The sequence below is a fragment of the Uloborus diversus genome, chromosome 1 (assembly GCF_026930045.1).
Source record: "Uloborus diversus isolate 005 chromosome 1, Udiv.v.3.1, whole genome shotgun sequence".
In the NCBI taxonomy this organism is placed as follows: domain Eukaryota; kingdom Metazoa; phylum Arthropoda; class Arachnida; order Araneae; family Uloboridae; genus Uloborus; species Uloborus diversus.
This window is the reverse complement of record NC_072731.1, coordinates 246,246,872-246,268,505: the sequence shown is the minus strand read 5'-3', so window position 1 is coordinate 246,268,505 and position 21,634 is coordinate 246,246,872. Positions and strand designations below refer to the sequence as shown.

At 32.7% G+C, this 21,634-nt stretch overlaps 2 protein-coding genes and 1 long non-coding RNA gene across 3 annotated transcripts in view; 2 read left to right on the top strand and 1 right to left on the bottom strand.

Moving 5' to 3' along the window:
- LOC129219757 (serine/threonine-protein kinase dyf-5-like) overlaps positions 1–6,625 on the top strand; it is a 12,072-nt gene extending 5,447 nt beyond the window's left edge. Inside the window, 7 exon segments of the mRNA XM_054854054.1 lie at positions 559–646; positions 648–710; positions 712–773; positions 3,107–3,278; positions 4,611–4,778; positions 6,301–6,438; positions 6,602–6,625. Of these exon segments, the coding sequence (XP_054710029.1) occupies positions 559–646; positions 648–710; positions 712–773; positions 3,107–3,278; positions 4,611–4,778; positions 6,301–6,438; positions 6,602–6,625 (715 nt within the window).
- Positions 6,626–7,507: 882 nt separating this feature from the next.
- Positions 7,508–12,791, top strand: LOC129226498 (uncharacterized). The gene is made up of 3 exons (XR_008580789.1): positions 7,508–7,613; positions 7,955–8,070; positions 12,605–12,791. It is a non-coding gene; the product is annotated as an uncharacterized LOC129226498 (long non-coding RNA).
- A 1,746-nt stretch (positions 12,792–14,537) lies between these two features.
- Positions 14,538–21,482, bottom strand: LOC129226488 (dual specificity protein phosphatase 23-like). The gene is made up of 2 exons (XM_054861101.1): positions 21,047–21,482; positions 14,538–14,793 (listed from the first exon to the last, which is right to left on the bottom strand). The coding sequence occupies exons 1-2, from the start codon at positions 21,314–21,316 to the stop codon at positions 14,593–14,595; spliced, it is 471 nt and encodes a 156-aa protein (XP_054717076.1). The 5' UTR covers positions 21,317–21,482; the 3' UTR covers positions 14,538–14,592.
- Positions 21,483–21,634: the final 152 nt, after the last annotated feature.

Below are 21,634 nucleotides of genomic sequence, written 5' to 3'. Positions count from 1 at the left end.
AATGAAATATTTTTTGATCATTTGATCATTTTTGAGGTACCTTAAGCCTTAGACGTTGGGAGTGGTGGGTGAAAATTCCCATTTTATTCTGTTTAAGTTTATACATGTTATACCGACTTACAAGTTCGTTTTAAAAAAATTAATCTTAATTTTTATGTTTTGGTTAAAACTAAGAGTTTTGATTAACTGTGTGAAATCATTCAGATGAAGAATGTGTATGCCCCTTAATGAAGTAGAAGATCCAGATCTGGGAAAAAAGAACTTTTTGCAATACGATCTCTTTTGCTCTTTGAATAATGTAATCATATTAAAAAAAAAATCCTTGCATTAAAAAATAATAATAATAATAATAATAATAATAATAATGGCTTGGAACTTTATTCGTTGGAAAGTTTGTATTCTCAAATTGTTTTTCTGCATAAAGATTTGAATTATTTTTTCCGCATCCTGATTTTTATCAGTTTCAATTTTACTGTGGCTTGTAACTTTATATCTTAATTTTATTTCATGATATAGTTAGAATTTTTTTTATAATGTTGTTAAATGATCTATTTTCAGGGATCGACCTTTCCGTGAACTTGAAGTCAAAAACATTTTACATCAAATCCTTGAAGGGCTTTCATTTATGCACAAGCATGGATTTTTCCCATCGAGACCTGAAACCTGAAAACGTTCTCTGTATGGGTCCAGATTTAATAAAAATTGCAGATTTTTGGCTTAGCTCGTGAAATAAGGTCAAGACCTCCCTACACTGATTATGTGTCCACTAGGTGGTAAGTATTCTGTCATTGATGCTTAAAAAAACTATAAATAGAATCGGATTCTTATTATATATGTGTTTTTTTTTCTTGAAGCGATTTGAAAATTTGCTGAATTTTTCAGCCCAGCAGAAGGGTTGCCCATAGTAACTCAATTGGAAACAGTCCAGCTGAATTACTAGTTCAAACGTTTGCCACTTTTTATTTTACTTATTAAGCTCACTTGACCGAGGTTGACGTTGCTCTGTTTTTTTTTTTTTTAATTTAATTTTATTTTATTTATTTTTTTTTAAAAGATTACTGTGACGACGAGAATAAGTTTAGCTCCTTGTTTGGATATTTTTTAAGACGACAAATTTTCGTCGCCATGGCTACAAATCGTTTGCATTCATTCAAGGCTTGATTTAAGCAGATTTTACTTAAAAAAAAAAAAAAAAAAAAACGGGAGGGGCAGATAATTACGCTTTCCAGGAAAAACATCAACGCAGATGAACTTGAAAAAGTCTTGATTCAAAACTTCATCTAAATTCAAAAATTGCAGATTACTAAATAAGAAATGAAAATACCACAAATTAATGCACTGTAAATTTAATCTTTATAATGAGCTATACGGTTACAAATTTGCCATAATAAACCGGATATTTATTACCACGTCCTGATGACCATTTCTTTCTTTTATGGATTACGCCTCGTATTACCTAATCGAGAAAAACACCAGTCATAATGTGACGAGTGCCAATTTCTTCTCAATTTTCATTCCAGTTCATTTATGGAAACAAGAAACTCAGCGAGAAGGATCCTATCGCAGTCCGTGATTGTGGAAAAACGTAATTTGAATTTAAGACGTCAAAATTCAAATTAATTTTTTATTTATTTTTTATTTAAGTTCTAAAATATCGACAGAAAGGAATGTCCCCAAATGTTTTTCATTTAATGTAGTCAAAAGTTCTTGACCTAGCTGGTTTGGTCATACAGTCCTTACTTGTGCATATATTATTTTACTAGGATTGGCAATGTGGTTTACAATCTAATGGGGTTATAAATGGGGGGTCTTAAGGGTTGACCCATAAACGCACCCTTTGCTGTGCCACTATAATGAGAAACCATGAATGTGTTCGAAAAATTCTGATTAAATGTTCTAATATCCCAAGATATTGGATATTTGGATAAGTACGAATATAAGATTAGCGTAAAAACTATCAATGATCTAGACTTGCCTATTCCACCAAAGTCCATTCACACTTGAAATATTATAAAGCAAAATGAACTTAAAATCTTGAAACATCTAGTAACAGTAACGACGTTAAAAGCATTCGGCCTAATACTAAAAGACAAAGCTGTTACGGTTATTCGGGAAATGAAATTTTGAGTGAAATCTACAAATATTAAGAAAATCTTTATAGGTACTGTCTGACCACGGATTGTACGAAAAGACAAACATCCGTTTTACAGCCGGAAATGGAAGAATCTATTATTTTTTTAGCGATGCCAGCTTTTGTAGAAGCAGAGTCTCATTCAAATGAGCGGAATACCGGCATCAAATTTTTACTTTTCCCCCTCATTCAGACAGATTAGTCTTGTCTGGACGTTTTAAAATTTCATGCAATCCGTGGTTGGACAGTATCTTTCATATTGGTGTTTTGTAAGCTGCAATTGGTGTTTTGTAAGCTGCCGAATGCAAGGAATAAGTTGGATTTTTTAAAAAAAATAGTTACCTTATATATTTTTTCAATGGTCTGAAAAAACTGCATAAAATATCAAACTCAAGTGACTTTTTCAAAAAGTTCTCCTTTTTTTTTCTTCTTTTTGCAATAATTATGACAAGCAATTTCGTACAACCCTTTTTTTTTTTTTGGACTTCTCAACGGCTCTACTCATATGCGTCTACAGTAAGTAATATAAAAAGCGTCTATAGTTTTATTTGTCTTTTGTACACTAACCCACTTAAAATTTCGTAATAACACATAATTTCTGAAAATTGTATGAATTTCATGTTTTCATAGAACATTAATGCTTTTTTTTTTCATTTGTAGGTGGGGGGGGGGAGGGTGACACCACAAAATACCTCCCCGGGTGTCACCCATGCCCAGTACGCCACTGCACTAGGTAATATTTACATTCGCTTTTCAGTGCCTATTAAAAAACAATACACTAAATTGAGAACAATAACCCTAAGATTCTGTTCGTGCAGCTTTTTGCACAGCTACCAAATTTAATCCGACATCGAAGTGTACAAAGGTTCTCCACCTTTGGTCTCAGGTCAAGACATTTGCTTATCTATTCACTATTCACGCAAAACTCACTATCGACAACTTACGATTTTTTTTTTCATTTCATTTCCTATTTAGGTATAGAGCTCCTGAAATTTTGCTACGCTCCACCAACTACAATTCACCTATCGACATTTGGGCTTTAGGTTGCATTATGGCTGAGTTATACAACCTCAGACCATTATTTGCAGGCAGAAGTGAGATCGATCAAATATTTCGAATTTCTTCCGTCCTAGGAACGCCTGAAAGAGTGAGTAAAATTTTTTGTTATAATTTTATGTAAACTTCCATACACTACAAAAATTTGTGAATGTCTATCGCCTGTGTATCTTTAACCTCATCTCCTCGAGAACAAAAGAGAGCTGAGAGTCGATTTAGGCACCGAAAGATTCGTAATTTTTCGGGGATCCTCAAACGCCCAGTCTCACATTTGCAGGATTTGAATTACTGGATGTATTAGTCAAATCGTTTATCCTTGCTGACAATTTCCTCGTTCCGAAAATTCGGAACGCTGTTGCCAAATCGCCAATAGTTCCTTGCCCGGCTTCGAGCGAAAATGGTTTGGCTTGACGCGGGAATAAAGTTGATCTTGGCCTGGTTCGAGCAAAAGTGCATTATTAGATATGCGCCAAAAAAAGAGAGTAATTAATGCATTGAAAAAAAAAAACTAATGAACCGCCGCAGGTGGCAAGAAAGGTTCGAAGCTCACAAAGTACGCAACCGAAGGCGGTGTACACCAACCCACTGCATGAGTTGTACGAGCCACCCTTGTAGTTGACATTTATGGAAAGTGATTTCACTTTGTTTCCATTACTAGAAATCTGTAATTAAATATTACAAAATCAACAGGTCAAGAATTGAATGATAAAAATAATTCCCTAGCATATTTATTTTATTTATCTATTCCTTTTTTGAGCAGAACTGATGAAATGTTTGCCCACAGTTAATTATTTCTCTGAATTTTAAGTAATTTTTTTCTTTTTGTAATTATTTTGAGCTAAATGAGAGAATTAATTGAGAAATTTTGTAATTATTTATGAAGGTTTTTTCACCAGTTTTTTATCTAAGAAGCACAGGTTTATTATTTTTAAGTAACCAGCTCTTGTGCTGTGTCCCCCCCCCCCCCTCTTGCAGTTATATAAACCTAAAATGTGCTAATCCTGTTTTTAAAATGTATAAGTTCCCCCCTCCTCTCTCTCTTTTGGTATCAATCTGAACGAACTATGCAAATTTAATTAGTATAATGTTTTCTGCGATGATTTTTCAATTATTATTTTTCGATAGTTATGAAATGCTTCCAAAATGTAGTTTCGTTCTTTCTTTTTTTGGCAGCACAGTTTTTTTTCTACTTCTGAAGGGTTTAGCACATCGTAATACGATACTTGATATTTAAAATACGACTTTAAGATGTACCAATTAGCAATTTAAACGTTTGTTTTCAGAATCATTTTTTTCTAAACTTTTCATCATTAATAAGCTTAGAGAACTTTGAAACTAATCATTTACGGACATGATAACACACTTTTAATAATCTTGTACAATGGTTCAAAACACATAATAAGGGTTATTTTTTTCTTTCCAGAGAGAATGGCCTGAAGGATACCAATTGGCGTCTCAGATGAATTTTGTTTTCCCAAAATTTTCCAGCCTTTCGCTTTCGAGTGTGGTACTCGGTATCAGTTTGGAAGGTTTGATATTATTTGGCGACATGTTGAAATGGAATCCAAGTCTTCGACCGTCAGCTGTATTGGTACTAAAATAGTTCTTTTGTAATTAATTCGAAATATCATACTGTCATTTTATAATTTTCTGCACACAATGAATTGAATATTTTAGATTGAGTCCATATTAGGAGCATATTTCTAAATTTTAAATAACACATACGCTGGTTTAGTGTTCTATTTTGAAAATTTGTTAGTATTATTTTTACAAATTCATAACCCGAGAGCATGAAAAAGAACGACTAATATTAATAAACATAAAGCTATTACATAAATAACATTAATAAGAAGATAACCATGAAACGAATGAAGGCAAATGCTGACAAAATTTAAAAGTATATAAATATTTTAATAAAAATAAGAAGATTAACAATTGCAAAAAAAAAAAAAAACAAGGGGATGGGGTGGGGGGGGGGGAGCAAATCAATGGGGAAAAATTGGGCTGACAAATTTATTAGGAATCAGAGCAGTAAGAGCAGTGAGAAAGGAAATATTGTCATAGTAATTAACGGGTTTACAACTAATACTTAGACATGTTACAAGATGATTATGACGCAAATCTATCAATAAAATCAAACGAGACGATGTACGTAAAATTCATCCTACGTATACAGCTAGTAGTAAAGTTTTAATTTTGTTTAACAGCTCTGTCATACAGATTGGATAATGTCTGCTTTTGCCAAATATATATATATATATATATATAATTTTTTTGTGATAAGCCAACTAAATTGTTATAATCAGTTAGTTACATTTGAGTTTTTGGCAAAAGCCTGTCTGTGTTTTGTTTAATGTCAACAACCACATGTTATTTTCGGTCTACTTTAGAATTGTTATTAACTCATGTGCTCCGTTGAATCTGTTTGAAGAAAAATAATGTGTAATTGTGTAAAGCATATTTAAAACTCTTAAATCTGAAAATCCATCACAATTAGCTTTTTATTTCGTTTTGCAGACACTTAGGTCTCATCAGTATTTTGTGCCGATGGACAAAATGGAAACTGCTAAATTTTTATGTGCAGAAAAGTTTTTATTTATTCAGTCGTTTATTTTTATTCTTATGCATGCTTTTGTGTGACACCCGACTTTCTTTCGTATAACCTTGGTTTGATAAGTTTTCTGTACCGACTTATGCTTCAACATTATTTTAGTTACGTGAATTTTGGAAATTGGGCATTTTTTACCTTTTTTCAAACCTTTGAGCTCGTTTTTCTGTAGCTAAACCTTAGTATTTTTCAAAAATAATACTAGAAATGAATTTCTCGGGTTCAAATACATTATATCCCAAATGTGCATGTCAAAAATTAAAACTTTTATTTTTCTGACATACCCTAGCACTCAATGCACATTTTATTGGAAAGCAGCCAAAAACCACGCCCACTTATATGTAAAAACATTAATCTTCCAAAGCTAGGGGGTGAGGCCAACACCCCCGCCCCCCAGATCCTCTAAATGACGAGTCTCATTTGCATAAATTCATAGCTACTGTCCTCTGCCATTTTAAAAAGCGCACAAATCTTTCAACGATCTTTTTCTTATATTTTTATGCAGGCTTTGAGGTATCCATACTTTTCGGGCCTATATCATTCAGTGGAGCAGAGGAAAATTCGAAATTCTGTAGTCGAAACAGATTACAACGATAAGTGGTTTGGGGACTATTGGAGACATTCCGACGACGTATCAAATCAAGTAAGCTATTCATTCACTTTAAACGTTTTTTCTTAAACTTAAAATTAAGCTGATCTAAAGCTTTAGTTTTGCATTATTGTTGTTAGAAAAACGTCAGTACTAAAACTAATTGCTCCGTAACTTTCAAACACAATCTTAATGTTTGAACCTTGCTATTTACTAGGTCAGTGGTTCCCAACCTTTTTAAGGCCAATACCGAAAACGTGGGTAAAATATTAGCAATTATCCCTCTCCCTCCTAACCCGAAAGCGTTCAGTCTGAAAACAAATTAGCTATTGAGATTTTCCCCTCTTGAAAAGTAACTATGAAAAGTAAAAAAATATTTTAAACTATTTCAATCATTCGGGCAAAGAAAATACCTCTCTTTTTTATAATTTGTGATACCAAAAAGGAATTAATGAGACAGTTGATATTGTTTAGGTACAAAAACATTGTTTGATAGTTATTGTTTCGACCAATACACATCGTTAGACGAGCTCCAAGTTAAGAACTTTTTTCACTAGTCATTACTGATTAGGTAATTAGATTTGATGCACATGATTTTTACAAATAACCCAAAGATGTCTCAATGATTGTACGTATTTTTACCTCTTGGAAAATCCCATTTTACCCCTTTCGAGGGTAATTACCCCCGAGTTGGGAACCCCTGTATTAGATAATATTACCTCATTTGAGGTCTTGAGACTTGGTGTCGTACATAAGCGTGCATTATATCTGTTGCAGATTGAAATTTGCAGCGCTGCGGAGTCGGAGTCGGGAGCTTTAAAATTACAGGAGTCGGAGTCGTTCATTTTTCCTCCGAGTCTGTAACTCTTTCAGTGCTTAGGAGTCGAAGTCGGAGTCAGACTGATTTTGGGGTAAAAAAGTTGGAGTCGAAGGCTCTAAAATTCCAGGAGTCAGAATCGGACATTTTCCCTCCGACTGACTCCGCAGCCTTGAAAAAATTTCACTCTCAACATATTCAACGAAAAATTCATTAAAAATTAGGATTCCAAGATGCGCAACTTTTAACGTGTGTGTGTGTGTACGCGAGTACACGCATCAATTTTTATTTATTCTATTTCTTTATAGAAGAAAACTGAAAGGATGGATACTTTTAAAACAACAGAAAAAGAACAATACTGGGACGAATATCCTGATATTCAGAATTCGATCTATCTGAATTCTTCAATGAAGTAAAGTTAACTAATTTATTAACAAACACTTAAATTGTATCTCATATCACATCCGTAGTTTTCTATACATGTAAAATTTTGTTGATAATAACAATGCTTTTGAAATTACCGAAGATAATGCAGTATTCTGAATGTTTTTTTTTAAACATTTCTTTACGTTAAATTTCATTTCATCCATTTCAAATTTATGTATTTTATTAATTTTATAATTTCTATAATTTCTTTTTTAAAATCTAGCTAGAACTTTTAGAGTTAGAAATTCCTAATGAAATTACTTTCTTTCAAATATGCACTTAACTTGAATTCTATTTTTTACTTAAATTAGTAAAATGTATTTCTAGAAACTCTCACTTGAGTAGATCTTGGCCTGCTCTGAGACTAGACGATTCCCAATCCTTAGATGAAACAAAATTTGCTTCAAATAAGAAAATGGGAAACTTACACAGACAAAGAACAGGTAAACTGGCAATTTCCCGAAGTTTTTCTGTACTTAATATAATACGAAAGGACTTGATATTTCTTTTTCAGGGTTTGCCGAGATCCAAGGAGTACCCCTTGTCTGTTTGATATCCGGATCTCCTTCCCCCACAAAACTTATAAAACAAAATACTTCGTTTCCGAACCGGGCCCTCTCAAGGGCCGGGCAGATTTCCAAATAGGCTGACATGGTCTCTCTTCTGCCCGGTTCTTTCTACCTGTCGTTACCCCCCTCCCCCCTTTCTTTTTCGAAATATCTTGCAAAAGGTGCTTTTGTAAAGTACAGTTTCTCTAACGTTCACAAAAATATTCTAAATACAATACAAAATGGTCCGAAAGTCGCGTACCCCTCCCCCTTAATTTTCGACATTAAGTTAGTTCTGGTCGAATCTGCGCCATATTTTCGCAGATGCTTTGTGGAGTTCAGTGGCGCAGTCGGGAGCAGGGGAGTCGAAACCCCCTCTCAGAACTTGGTTCTTGGTTTTAACACATTTGCTAATCTTAGGTTCTTTGCATGCATATGGGTGGTTATGATCAAAACAAACCACGCAGAGAGTAGTGATGTCTGAATGCTCTACTGACGAAGTTTCGGTGATTCGGAGATGCTTTGCCACAAACAGCAAGAAAATGGAGCAGAATTCAACTGTGTTACGTTATAGATGGTGTTCTGCAAATGTTAACACTCTTAAGACTTCAAAGTACTTGTCTAAAGAAAAAAAATAAACAACGACAGCTAACATGTTGAAAATAAAGGGGGGCAAGGGCGTACACCAACTTTCGGACCAATCTGTAGAGTGCCGATCATCTGAACCTGTCGGAACCAGCAGTAGTACAGATAGACAAGCAATTCCAGAGGTGTTTCTGACTGCATGAAAACGGTTGAATTATATGTTTTTAAAGCCAAAAAAAAAAAAAAAAAATGACGTTTCAGATAATTCGGCCAGATTTTTACAATAGCATTTTTGAAAAATCAGCTTTTTCCTGTTTATTAAACTGATATTGAATTTGCGTCAAAGCGGGTAATTTATTTTGAATTTTTGCCAATTTTACGTCTGAAAGGTATGTCGAATAACAGAAGCGTTGTGTAATGGGGTTGTTTCCTTCAGTCAAAAGTACTACTTTTAGTCACTGAAATTGATAGAATGAGTAAAATAAATTAGCATGGACCCAGAAAATACTTTCATTTTCCCAACAGTTATTTTTTAATTAATTTTTTAAAAATGTCCGATTTTTAAAACAAAACATGGTCTTGATGACGTCACAAATGATGCAATTTGGCGCATCTTTCTACCACGTTTAAACGTTATGATAACCAAGAAGCGAATTAAATATTGCGCTCTGCGCTTGCTATCAACCCTATCATTGCCAATACACGTGAGTAAAGATGCGAATCAAATATTGTGCTCCGTGAATGGCAACAGTGAATGGTATTTCATCATTTGTGATGTCACACGACAGAAGCGTAAACAATGAAAGCGCACCGATTTAATTAATTTTTAAAAAATATTAAACTTTTATAAATTATTTAAAAAAATGGTGAGATCCTATGTTTTTAAGCATGCTCTTTCAGAAAAAGAAGAATACTTTTAAAATTTTGGAAACAACCCCATTAGGCGTTGGATGTATATAAACAGGGGGGATTCTATTTTAATTATGCGCTAAACTTGTCAGACAGCAGCAATGAGCGCGTTGATGCCGTTCACTTCCTAAAAATAGAGCTTCCATCCATTATTTTCAACCCGTTAGCTGCCGTCTCAGATCGACGACAGACACTGAGATTTCCGTTTTGGCCGCGGTAGGGCCCAGCGAACTTAAACTTAGGTCCCAAGGCCCTCACTACTTTGGAGTCCCCCTCTCTATTCGATCACTCTAAGTCAACGCAAAATAATGTATACTTTTTCTGCAGTGTCGTGATAGCCCTGTTTACATATACCTAGAAACCGCCACTGATTTGTCATATCCATTTTATAACCAAACTAGTGGCACCCGCACGGCTTTGCCCGTAGCAGAAAATTAAAAGGTCTTTTGGTTCGCCTGTATATTTACACATAATGTATGATGAATTTCTCACCAATTGGCTTGCCCATGTTACGGTTTCACGTTATGATAACTTGGCAATTTACTCGTCCATCTTATGATTAATTTTGCTCGGAATAATGTTCTTAAAATTGGAATAGAAAAAGAACAAAATCGAATTTTTTAAAAATCGCTTCGAGATGCGCACCCAAATGCTACAAACTAATTCTGTGCCAAATTTCATGGAAATCGGCCAAATGGTCTAGACGCTATGCGCGTCAAAGAGATCCTGACAGACAGAGAGACTTTCAGCTTTATTATTAGTAAAGATAAAGATATTTGTATGTTGCTCAATTCAACAGTGAAGAGCACATTGCTCCCCCCTCCCACAAACAAATATTCAAAAGAAAAAATAGGTCATTTACCAAGCATTTCTTTTTTCAGTCTTTCTTGCTCCATTAGTCAGCTTATTAATAAAGGAGGAGGGGGGAGGCAAAAATAGTAACTATGCTTAACTTAGTATGAAATTCTCAAGAGAAGTTTTTTTACTCATATTCAGCCAACTCAAAAGATAAATACTAATAAAGTATCTAAAGAGGTTTTTTTTTTAATTAACAAGTCAGAAATTATTTTATTATTTTTTCAAAAATGCATGATTTTTAACGCTATGCTTAAGCATGAAAATTCGGTGCCCCTTTGAGAAGATGAGGCTCCAGGCCCAGGCGTAGTTGATTTGTACGGTAATCAGGCCCTTTGCCGCCGTTTTCATTAGCAGACAGTATAAAATGCGATTTGGAACTAAAATATCACATTTTTAGTTACATCATGATCGTATCATTAATGTACTTAAAAAGTACTTATCTCACACTTTGACGGATTTTATTGAATCAGTTTGAGCAAAAAAAAAAAAGAAAAAAAAAAGTGGTTTGCCTTTCAATACCTACGCACTGCGCGCATCGTCTGACGGATTTCCTCATAAACGCGAGGGGCAGCTAACATCTTAAAGTTAGTTTCACTGCAGAGTGACACTCCTCAAGGAAAGACTACATTCCAAGTTTCTTGAAACTTTTTCTTGCACATTAGAACGTTAAAAATCCGAACTGATTGGGTTAAGATTTTCAAATTGTTCGAAAATAACCACGAAAATCCCATACAGGAAATTTGCTTGTCATTTAATAAAATTAAGTAGTTACACAATATGTATGTTTACTGAACTGAAAATTTATTAATCTATACTAATAATAAAGCTGAAAGTCTCTCTATCTGATGAATTTTCGGAGGATGTCTGGATCTCTGTGATGCGCATAGCGCCTAGACCGTTCGGCCGATTTTCATGAAATTTGGCACAAAGTTAGTTCGTAGCATGGGGGTATGCACCTCGAAACGATTTTTGCGAAAATTCGATGTGGTTCTTTTTCTATTCCAATTTTAAGAACAAAACTATCATAAGATGGACGAGTAAATGACGAAAGTATCATAACGTGGAACCGTAACATGGGCACAAGTCAATTGGCGAGATACGAAATCATCATAACGTGGAACCGTAACATGGGTACAAGTCAATTGGCGAGAAAATTCACCATACATTATTTATAAATATACAGGCGAACCAAAAGACCTTTTATTTTTTTCTATTACGGGCAAAGCCGTGCGGGTACCACATAAAGGCGCATTCGAGTTTTTGACGTTCTACTGTATTTCAGAGTTTTAGTTCAGAAAGGTTTTGCAAATTTTGAGATTTTTCAACGATTTTTAATTGTTTTATCGGAAACAACAAAGTCAATTGAACAAAGAAAATTTTTTAAGTCAATTAATCACTTTAAAACGAACTTTTCCCCCAATTAAAGTGAGGAAGGAGTATCTTGATTTCATGTCAGATGTTGCCCCCCCCCCCTTTTTTTTTCTTCTGTTTTGAAAAGTATTTCATACTGATATATTTTTCATTTTATAGATTTAGTACAAAAACAAAATTAAAGAAAATAAGGAGTGTGAAACTGAGCTATGTACCATGTATGTAAACTTATATTTTTATATACAAATGTCTGTTTACATTTTAAATCTATATTTTACTCTTACACATTTCTTCCTTTCTTGTTTACATTTGTAAAAGTGCATTGCAAACCTTGTTTTATTTTATTTTATTATTACTTTTCTTATGTAATTGTTTGAAACAACTAAGAAAAGCATTTACAATTTTGAGCAGGAGTCATCGAAATTACTTATTTTTACTAATGAACTAATTTTGATTTTCATCATCAATATCAACGTAATAAACTTGTACATTCAAAATATTTTAGCTGTTTCAAATGTATGGATCTGTATTAGGATAAACATTATTATTTTTATCACATTATATGTGTTTTTATTACGCAAAATGCAGTCACTGTACTCTGCTAAATAATAGCAACTACGCAAGAAAAATTCTGATGTAAACAATAAACAAAGAAAACAAAGCAAAATTTGAACTATAATAATGAATTTTTCTTCTTTTATTGCAGAGCATCAAAAATGAAGAAAGTTGCAATCAACATTCATCTGCATATAAATGCTTGACATTTTATGAGTCACATGAAAAAAACACTCCTTTACCATTTCATACGTGTACATTAAAGTATTTTTGTAAAAGAAAGAAAGTTTGTAATTTTTAAGATTTGTTATTTTAAGCTTATGCTTTAATTTCTGTAATTAAAGAAGTTCTTTTTGCCGAGATTTCATTGCAATTGTTCTTAATTTATATACAAGCTTGAATTTGAAATGTTTCACTGTAATGCCTCGGGTCTATTTCTATTTGCCCAAAATACATTTTATTTGAAGTTCTGACTGCTCTAGTTTTAGGCCACTTTCCCGTAAAAATAAAAGAAAGAAGAAACAAGAAGCTCCGTCCTGAACTAAACGAGCCTACTTTCCCGTAGACTAACTTTGACTTTCTAGCACCTAATCAATATTCTCTTAAGTAGCTGAGACCGCAAATTGTGTCAAACATACCTTTTCAACATTTATTTATTTGGTTTATTGACAACATACATTTCGAGTTCGTGTACTTGGTCACACAGGACCCGTTTATGAACTCACGTCGAATTTGACAGATAGCACAATACAGGGACATAGTGCAGGACAGAATTAACAGCACAGAGAGGGAAATTACAACCAGGGCAACGGGCGGGAATCGAACCCACCACCTCGGGATTACTACAATGACACGCCAACCAACTGCACTACCGAGGCCCCTGTTCAACATTTTAAAATTATTTCTAAAAAAAAAATAAATATGCCTCTCATCTGACGAAATAGATACGAAAAAATTTACAAACGAACAAATCAAGTAGTAGCATCTTTTAAACAATGCAGCTAATATATTTTCCCCATAAAAATTTCTGGTGCATCTTGACAATTCTCGGATTTGCTTACTAATTCGCACAATTATTTCTAAATATGATGATTATCACGAAGGAATCATTAAGTACTCTTAATGATGAAATACCGAAATTCACATGAAGTTAAAAACTTTTGAAAGTTTATTAAGTTGTAAAAACTTTATGCCTTTCCATTATCCCAAAAATCTCACTAACATTACGCTTCTATAATTCTTTAACATTTAATTTTTATTTAGAGCAAAGTTATATAACTACTGCAATTAGATTTTTACAATCAGGTTTATTTTAATTATTCGTCGAAAAAAACTTGATCCATTTTACTTAATAGGTTGAATGTGGGGTCGTTTTCAAAATTTTAAAAGTATTTTTTTTGAAAGAGCATGCTGAAAAACATAGGATCTGACCATTTTTTAAATAATTTATTTAAGTTTAATATTTTTAAAAAATTACTTAAATCTCTGCGCTTTCATTGTTTACACTTCTGTCGTGTGACATCACAAATGATGAAATGCCATTCAATGTTGCCATTCACATAACAAAATATTTAATTCGCATCTTTACTCACATGTATTGGCAACGATATGGTTGATAGCAAGCGTAGAGAGGAATTTTAATTCGCTGCTTGATTATCATAACGTGGAACCGTGATAGAAAGATGCGCCAAAATGCATCATTTGTGATGTCTTAAAGACCATGCCTTGTTTGAAAAATCGGACATTCAAAAAAATTAATTTAAAAAAAAAAAAAAAAAACTGTTGGGAAAATAAAAGTATTTTTTGGGTCCATGTATTTTTTTTTTTCTATTTTTGCTCATTCTATCCATTTCAATGACTAAAAGTTGTACTTTTGACTAAAGGAAACCACCCTATTGTAAGCTCTGTTACTACGTAAACAAAGTGTTATTTAATATATTATAAATTAAACAATTATATTATTAAATAATCTATTAAATAAAGAAATTCAAGTCATTAACTAACATGAACAGTTTTATTAAAACGCAAACCTAAAACATAAGAAGCCAAAATAGCAACGACTGTTGGCACAGAGGGAATTTTTTTCACCAATTTGGTATGTTCCAACGTTATGATGTCTTAAAGAAAAGAAGTCAAGAATCAAGATTGTCTTTTCTTGCACAATGTCCAGTAATAATCCATTACTGCCTCTTCCTGGGAGTATGTTTCAATAGATCCTGGCCTCATCTTTCGAACTAAACCCATTGCACTTTGAGGGGTCATATCACAGAATTTGACAAAATAACATGCTGCCATTACTCCAGTTCTACCACGACCCATCCGGCAATGAACTCCGACAGCCTGAAAATAAAATAATCAGGACATGATCTTATGGAAAAATTCCTAGCATCTATAATAAATTAGTGCTTCCCCTAGACCGAACGAGCTGATGTGTGCATCACATGACTTCCTTTTACTCCAATTTAATGGCATTTCCCCATTACTGGCAATTTTAATGTGATTCAGTAGTTAACTCTCTAAATATCACCAACAGTGGCCAAATTGAAACCAGATTTAAAAATAAAAAAAAATCGCCAGATTGGTCGGCAAATTAGCGACAAAACTTGGCGACCAAAAGACTGGCGATATATCGCCAAGTGTCCGCCAAATTATAACACCACTTGAGTTTACATCGAAATTAACAATGATTTCCCCTCAAAAAGGGGCAGAGGACCCCTTTAGAAATACCCGAATGCAACCAAAAGAGGAGGTGCACAACTAGATCCCACTAGGAGTCTACGTACCAAATTTCAACTTTCTAGGACTCACCGTTCTTGAGTTAGGCGACATACATACGTGCATGCAGACGTCACTAGAAAACTCGTTGTAATTAACTCGGGAATCCTCAAAATGGGTATTTCGGATGTCTACACGTTCTTAGGTATATATGCACGAGTGGTCGAGTCGAAAAAAAAAAAACCTCAATATTTATTCGAGGGTGAGTAAAATGGAAATTAAGGTCGATTTTTGAGTGAAATTTTTTTCGCGAATACAATACTTCCTTTTACAAAAAAGGAAGTTAAATTGGAGTAAAAGGAATTCATGTGATGTACACATCAGCTCGTTTTGTAAAAGCAAAAAGGGGGCAGACTGATTCCCCGTTCTTCACTTTAATTCAATAAAGAGGGCCATTTTTGACTAGGTATTTTGTAGTAGATAGGGTGCTTTTTTCCTTTTATGTATGTTATATGGATACAAAATCCAAGTAATTTTTATTAGTAATTTTTTTTCATACGTAGTTACTATTGTTATTATTTTTTAAATAGTCGTTAAGAATCTTTTTAATGTTTTGTTTGGAAGATTATCTTAAATACATAGAAAATTCCGATTTATATTCAAACTAAATAATTAGGAGGGGAAAGAGGGAAATACGCTTCATGACCAAAAGAAAAAAAAAGCCTTGTGCGGAAGTTTTGTCAAAAAATCCAAAGGGGCACAGAAGTAGCATTGAAAAGTGAGAAAAAGAGGCAGAGAGCAGCGCCCTCCTAAAAAGACCAGGGAGAAACACTAATTGATTGCTGGAAAATATGCACAGAAAAATAATTCAATAAAATACTTGCAAAAATCATCCATTGTTGCTGTAGTTGATTCAACGTTCCTATTTGTCAGTCTGCCCAGTATAAATTAAGAAAATAATATACATGAATTCAAATTTCATGGATAATACTAATTTTATTCATACTACCCATGACAATTGCAGATTGCTACGTTTGGAAAACAAATCTTAACGAAGAGATAGAAAAAAAAATCTTATTCTTCTCTTAAATCCTAACGTCATAGTTCGTAAAAATTCTAGTTCAGGGGCTGAATAATTATTTCTTCTCGTACCCATTTTTAACGGCTCATCGATATGGTACATAACTTCACTTTCATAGTCCCCGATTTATCCACATTTTTTTCAAATTTAAAACACTATGGTTGGGGCAAGCCAAACGCGGCAATGCTATGATTAGGTCCTAATTATTAGGATCTGTGCAGCCTTCACAATGCTGCCAGGTTAGGTTTTCCTCGACTATAGAAATTACGCAGAAAAAAGATGCTATGTGTTTCAAAAATATTTGAGAAAGCTGCATTAGAGTCAATAAAAAGCCTCAGAGGATCTAAGAAAAAACATATGCGTAACATTCTCAGGAGAAAAGTCTTGAAATGTATGGCAGCTTTTTTCGTTCAAATTTCTTGCCAGTGTTCCTAGAATGCATCGCAATTCATATTGTTTTTTAAGGATACTGACTTACTTTTTTATTCAATTCAATAAACACAATTTTTGCTCATGTACCTATGTAATACTTTTTTTTACACAATAAGAGTACAAGATTTTACAAAAAAGATAAGTGAACACCTTCAAAATGAGTATTAAAATTTTGTTTTGAATTTTGAGAAAGTTAAGCGTCACTCTCTCTCTCTCTCTCTTAGCACACAAAAAAAAAAAAAAAAAAACTTGTTTCGGTTATTTTTTTCTTTTGTATTGAGTATCAATTGGTATTATCGCATGCTATTTCGTTGTGATGGAATACCTACAATGAAGACAGAAGATATTAAAGGTAAAGGTAAGGATACCGCAAAATGAACAAACTGTCGAATTTATTCTACTGCTTACTTTGAAACTTCATACTATTTCAAACACATGGAAAATTATGAAAGCAATATTAGTATTAAGGTATAGTTAATTTTAAAAGTTAGTTTTTAAAATTGCTAAAATTAAAAAAAAAAATAAATTTAAGCGACATTTTCTTGATTTTTAATGTAGTTGTAATATTGCACAGATTTGTGGAAACGATTATTGGGATCATTTAGCAAGGAACATTTTGAAAATACATGTTTCAAATCTATATAAAAAAAAAGCTTGAACACTTTAAAAAATGAATTCTTTGTTTAAATTTTTGGAATTAAGAAAAAAGTGGGCCTTTTTATAACAGTTTGAGAATAAAGCATTGATTGCAAAATCAATGTGTATACAATGCACACATAGGTTATATATATATATATATATATATATATATATATATATATATATATATATATATATATATATATATATATATATATATATTATTTTATTTTAATTACACCCAAACCTGTTTTTGTGCGGTATATGGAAATTTCAGTCAGATTGGACTAAATTGGCGAAATTATTCATAAAATGAGTGTGAGGTAGTATCTTTAAGTGAGGACACGGGCATCCCGATGAGAAGTCACTGTAATCTCCCAAAAATTTCCTTATTCGGGAAATTTTGTCCGGCTATTCCACAAAATTATTATCATTTGGTTAATTTGATTCCGTTTAGAGATTACTTTTTGGGTTATTTTCTAAGCGAAACTTTTTTATGTGGTTCTATCAACAGCATAAAAAATATTTTTTAACTGTTGCGAAAACAAATTTTTTTTTTTAATTTTCATAGTGGAGTAAGTCTTAACTGTTGCGAAAAAAACTTTTTTTTAAAATATTTCATAGTGGAGTAAATAAGTAACTGTAGCGATAACAACTTTTAAAAAAAATTTCATAGTGGAGTAAATAATAACTGTTGCGAAAACAACTTTTTTAAAAAATTTTCATAGTGGAGTAAATCCTAACTGTTGCGAAAACAACTTTTTTAAAAAAAAAATCACATTGGAGTAAATCCCAACTGTTGCGAAAACAACTTTTAAAAAAATTATAGTGGAGTAAATCCTATCAAATTGGGTCTATTAACTAGCTATCAGAAATGTGTTTGAAATTATTCACTGTTTGAAAATTCAATATTAAGCGAGCATTCCATAGCCCTAATCGGAAACTTTCACAGTTGGGAAAAAATTCTGATTTGTCCCGTGGATTCTTACATTCTGCTTTCATCTGATGATTTTAGAACACTTAGGGCAAAATTTAACCAACTGATTCACTCTGTTTTAGCACTCTCAACTTTAAATATTATGTAGCTGAATTAATTTCGGAACTAGCCCTAATTAAGGGTAGATGAAAAACCAGGACTCGATTAAGATATCAAGGGGCCCTAGGCCAAATATTTTTTTGGGGGTCCCATGTTATCAAATTTTATAACTTTAGACATTGGCTTTGATAATATTAGCCATAAACTATAGTAATTTCAGCCATTTGGGGAACCCTAAATTTCGGAGGCCTTAGGTCACGGCCTAGTTGGCCTATTTAGTAATCAGGCCCTGGGAAAAACACAGCAATTAATGAGTGAGGAATGCACACAACAAAAATTTTGGACCCTGATCTAAATGCATCATGAGTACTATGAATTGTCTTCAAAGACAACTTAATTTGCCTTCAATCCTCATTGGCAAATCTACCAAGGAAAAATAGCATAGCTCTAACCTTCCCTAGTCTTAATTCGATTAATTAATCCATTCATTAGCTAATGTATTACATCTGCTGAGAAGCTAAAATCAGTATATCATCATTATTTTAAAAAAAAAATCTTATTTTGTTGAGATTATATGTACCTAATAAAATTGTGCCAGTCTGTCAATGCTGCTCAGAGTACTCTACATGTAGCCTTGTTTTAGTATAGTAGTACCTAGAAGTTGTTTTGCTATAAAACATCCTCTTTAAACTATCTTACTGGTCTCTAAACTATTACTAAACTGGAAGTTGCAGTCTATCTAACAAGACTGCAACTGGAAGTTGCAGTCTTGTAATACTAATGATTACAACTTATTACTACTTATACACTTATTTACACTACTTATTACTACTACTACAACTTATCAATTTTCAATGGAAAGGCATCATCCAAGCATTTTTGCAAACATATGAATACCTATATCACAACAAACTAAAATTCTGATTATATTTATTTGCGTGCCATAGAATTTAGCATATCAAAATTCATGATTCCTTGGCTTATGATTGCTTTCAACTCCCTCCCCACTTTTGCAATACTTTTGTCTGAGGAGCCTTCCCCCCTCCCCCCTCTCCATGAAAAAAAAAAAAATACTAGGGTATCTCTAAAATGAAAAGGAGTAGAGGCAGTTGGGTCTTGTTGGGGCAGTTTGGAATAATCTCGATAATTTTAATACTACAATTATTTTTTATTTTAATTTATAACCAACTATAGCTTTACAAATTTCATAATGAAATAACATGGAGCAGTTACATTTAACTAATTTTATTTCAGAGACCATTTTCTTGTTGTTTTGGCAGCATTAAAAAATTTTCATAAGTCTGTAACATATTTTTTTAAAATGGTTTTTATGAAGAATGGAGCAATAAGTTGAATTCCTTTTCTAAAGTAAGTCTTTTTGATTTAAGATTATTTGTAGTTTCTTTATTTATTGTCATAAAGAAATATATGACAGCATTTTTTCAAATCAAGAACCCGGTGCGGAAGAATTGGAGAAATAATATTCTAATTTTTTGCAACAGTGAAGTTGATGAAGATACAAGTACAAGTTGTTCAGATTTTTGAGAAAATTAAAATGAAAAAAACAGAAGTTAGTCAATTTAATGTTTCATTGATCTTCAAAATTTTTTTTCATTCCAAACACAAAACAACATAAGTTAGTTAAAATGCTTGATAATATTTATCATTTAAATTGTAACAGAAGCTGTTTTCGTAATGACAACCAACATACCCCAGGTCCGGGGCACGTTGGACCCATTTCAAAGTTCAATCAAAAGATTAATACAAAACAAATTAATGAGTTGAATATAAAATTTAAAAAATCTGAGATGATGAAAAATATTTAATGAAATTCATTGTCCAAAATAAAATTGCCCATTTAATGTTTTGATGAGATAAAAAATGAAAAGTAGATAAGCGCCCCAACATGCCACAACTCCCCCCCCCCCCAAGAAAGGGACATCCCCCACCAAGAATTTTAATTGTGCAGCCTGTGAGATGAAACTCCCTCTGGGGGCATCTCTGCTTCAGTTACATAACTATAATGGGTAACTATTTGTGGCTCAATATTTAAATCATGCAAATCCAAAGATTTAAAAATCTCTCTTTAACTTCTTAAAAGAAGGATTTTTAACGTTTCAAAAGACATCATGAACTATTCCACTCTCTCCAACTACTAAACCTCTTTGATATGCAACAAAATAATTTTTTTTAAAAATTAGTTTGCCAATGTTTGATTAAAAAAAGTAATTAACGCATAAATTTAAAAATAGCTTACACATTTACAACCAATCTTAAAACTTTCTCCTTTCCATTAAGTCAACATTCAAAAGAATTCATCAAAAATAATAATTATGCATGCATATAAATGTCAGCAAATTTTTAATATCTGTATTAATCAAAGTTCATACTATTTTGAAAATTTTGCTTTTCAATTTCCTTAAATTTGTTTTTACTCTAACAGTTGAAGCCCCAACTGTTAAATGGAAAAGTAAACAAAGTTATGCGGCTTTCCTTCGGAACTAAGGGAAAAATGAGTTGCATATTCATAGAAATTGATGCTAAATATATACAAACAACTATTAAAAATATATTGGGTATTCAGATGATTTTTAGTTTCATTAATGCTCTAAAGATTGAAGCATCAAATTTACTGTTCAAAAGTGGAAAATGGTATTTTACGGTAGATTCCTTGAATTTTGTAATAGTACCTTATTTTCGGAAAAAGCTTCTTCGCAAGTGCTTATGAACTTTTCTACTTGGTAGTTACTAGGAGGATGAAACTCTCTTATTTTTATCTCAACCCATGTAATTTGAGGAAATGCATGAATCGGAGGAGAAGTTTCTGGTGAAAGCGTGACAAGGTAGGTTATGTCGTTTTCAATTAGATAACGGATATTTTGTGGTGTTGATGGACACCCAAATGCAGCAAGTTTCCCTTCATCAATCCACGAAAAATTTTTAGGCGTTTTAGAGCCCATTATTTTATTATGTTGCTTGAAATCAACAGAATAACACACATTTTCCCTCTATCTAATATAATAGAAAATATATCTAAGAATATTCGTCGTGTTATCTACAAAAACGTTATTATATTTGAATACCAAAGTAATTCAAAACCATGCAAGCAGTAAACATTAGCAGACAATTCCAATCCAAGGAGTGCGTGTATTGCCATTCCACAGAAAGAAATATAAAATCAAACTGTACACAAAAACTAATATTTCAAAATAGTACGAAATTCTTTATTAATTAGAGCGACTCATATATTTCTTTCGATTTTCAAACACTTTTTCTTG

What these genes read in the sequence shown, in the direction of transcription:
- LOC129226488 (XM_054861101.1), bottom strand. Translation starts at nt 21,316, where the DNA reads ATGGGCTCTAAAACGCCTAAAAATTTTTCGTGGATTGATGAAGGGAAA. An exon ending in AAGCTTTTTCCGAAAATAAG is followed by an intron (nt 14,794 to 21,046) that starts GTACTATTACAA and finishes TTTTATTTTCAG; the next exon opens with GCTGTCGGAGTTCATTGCCG.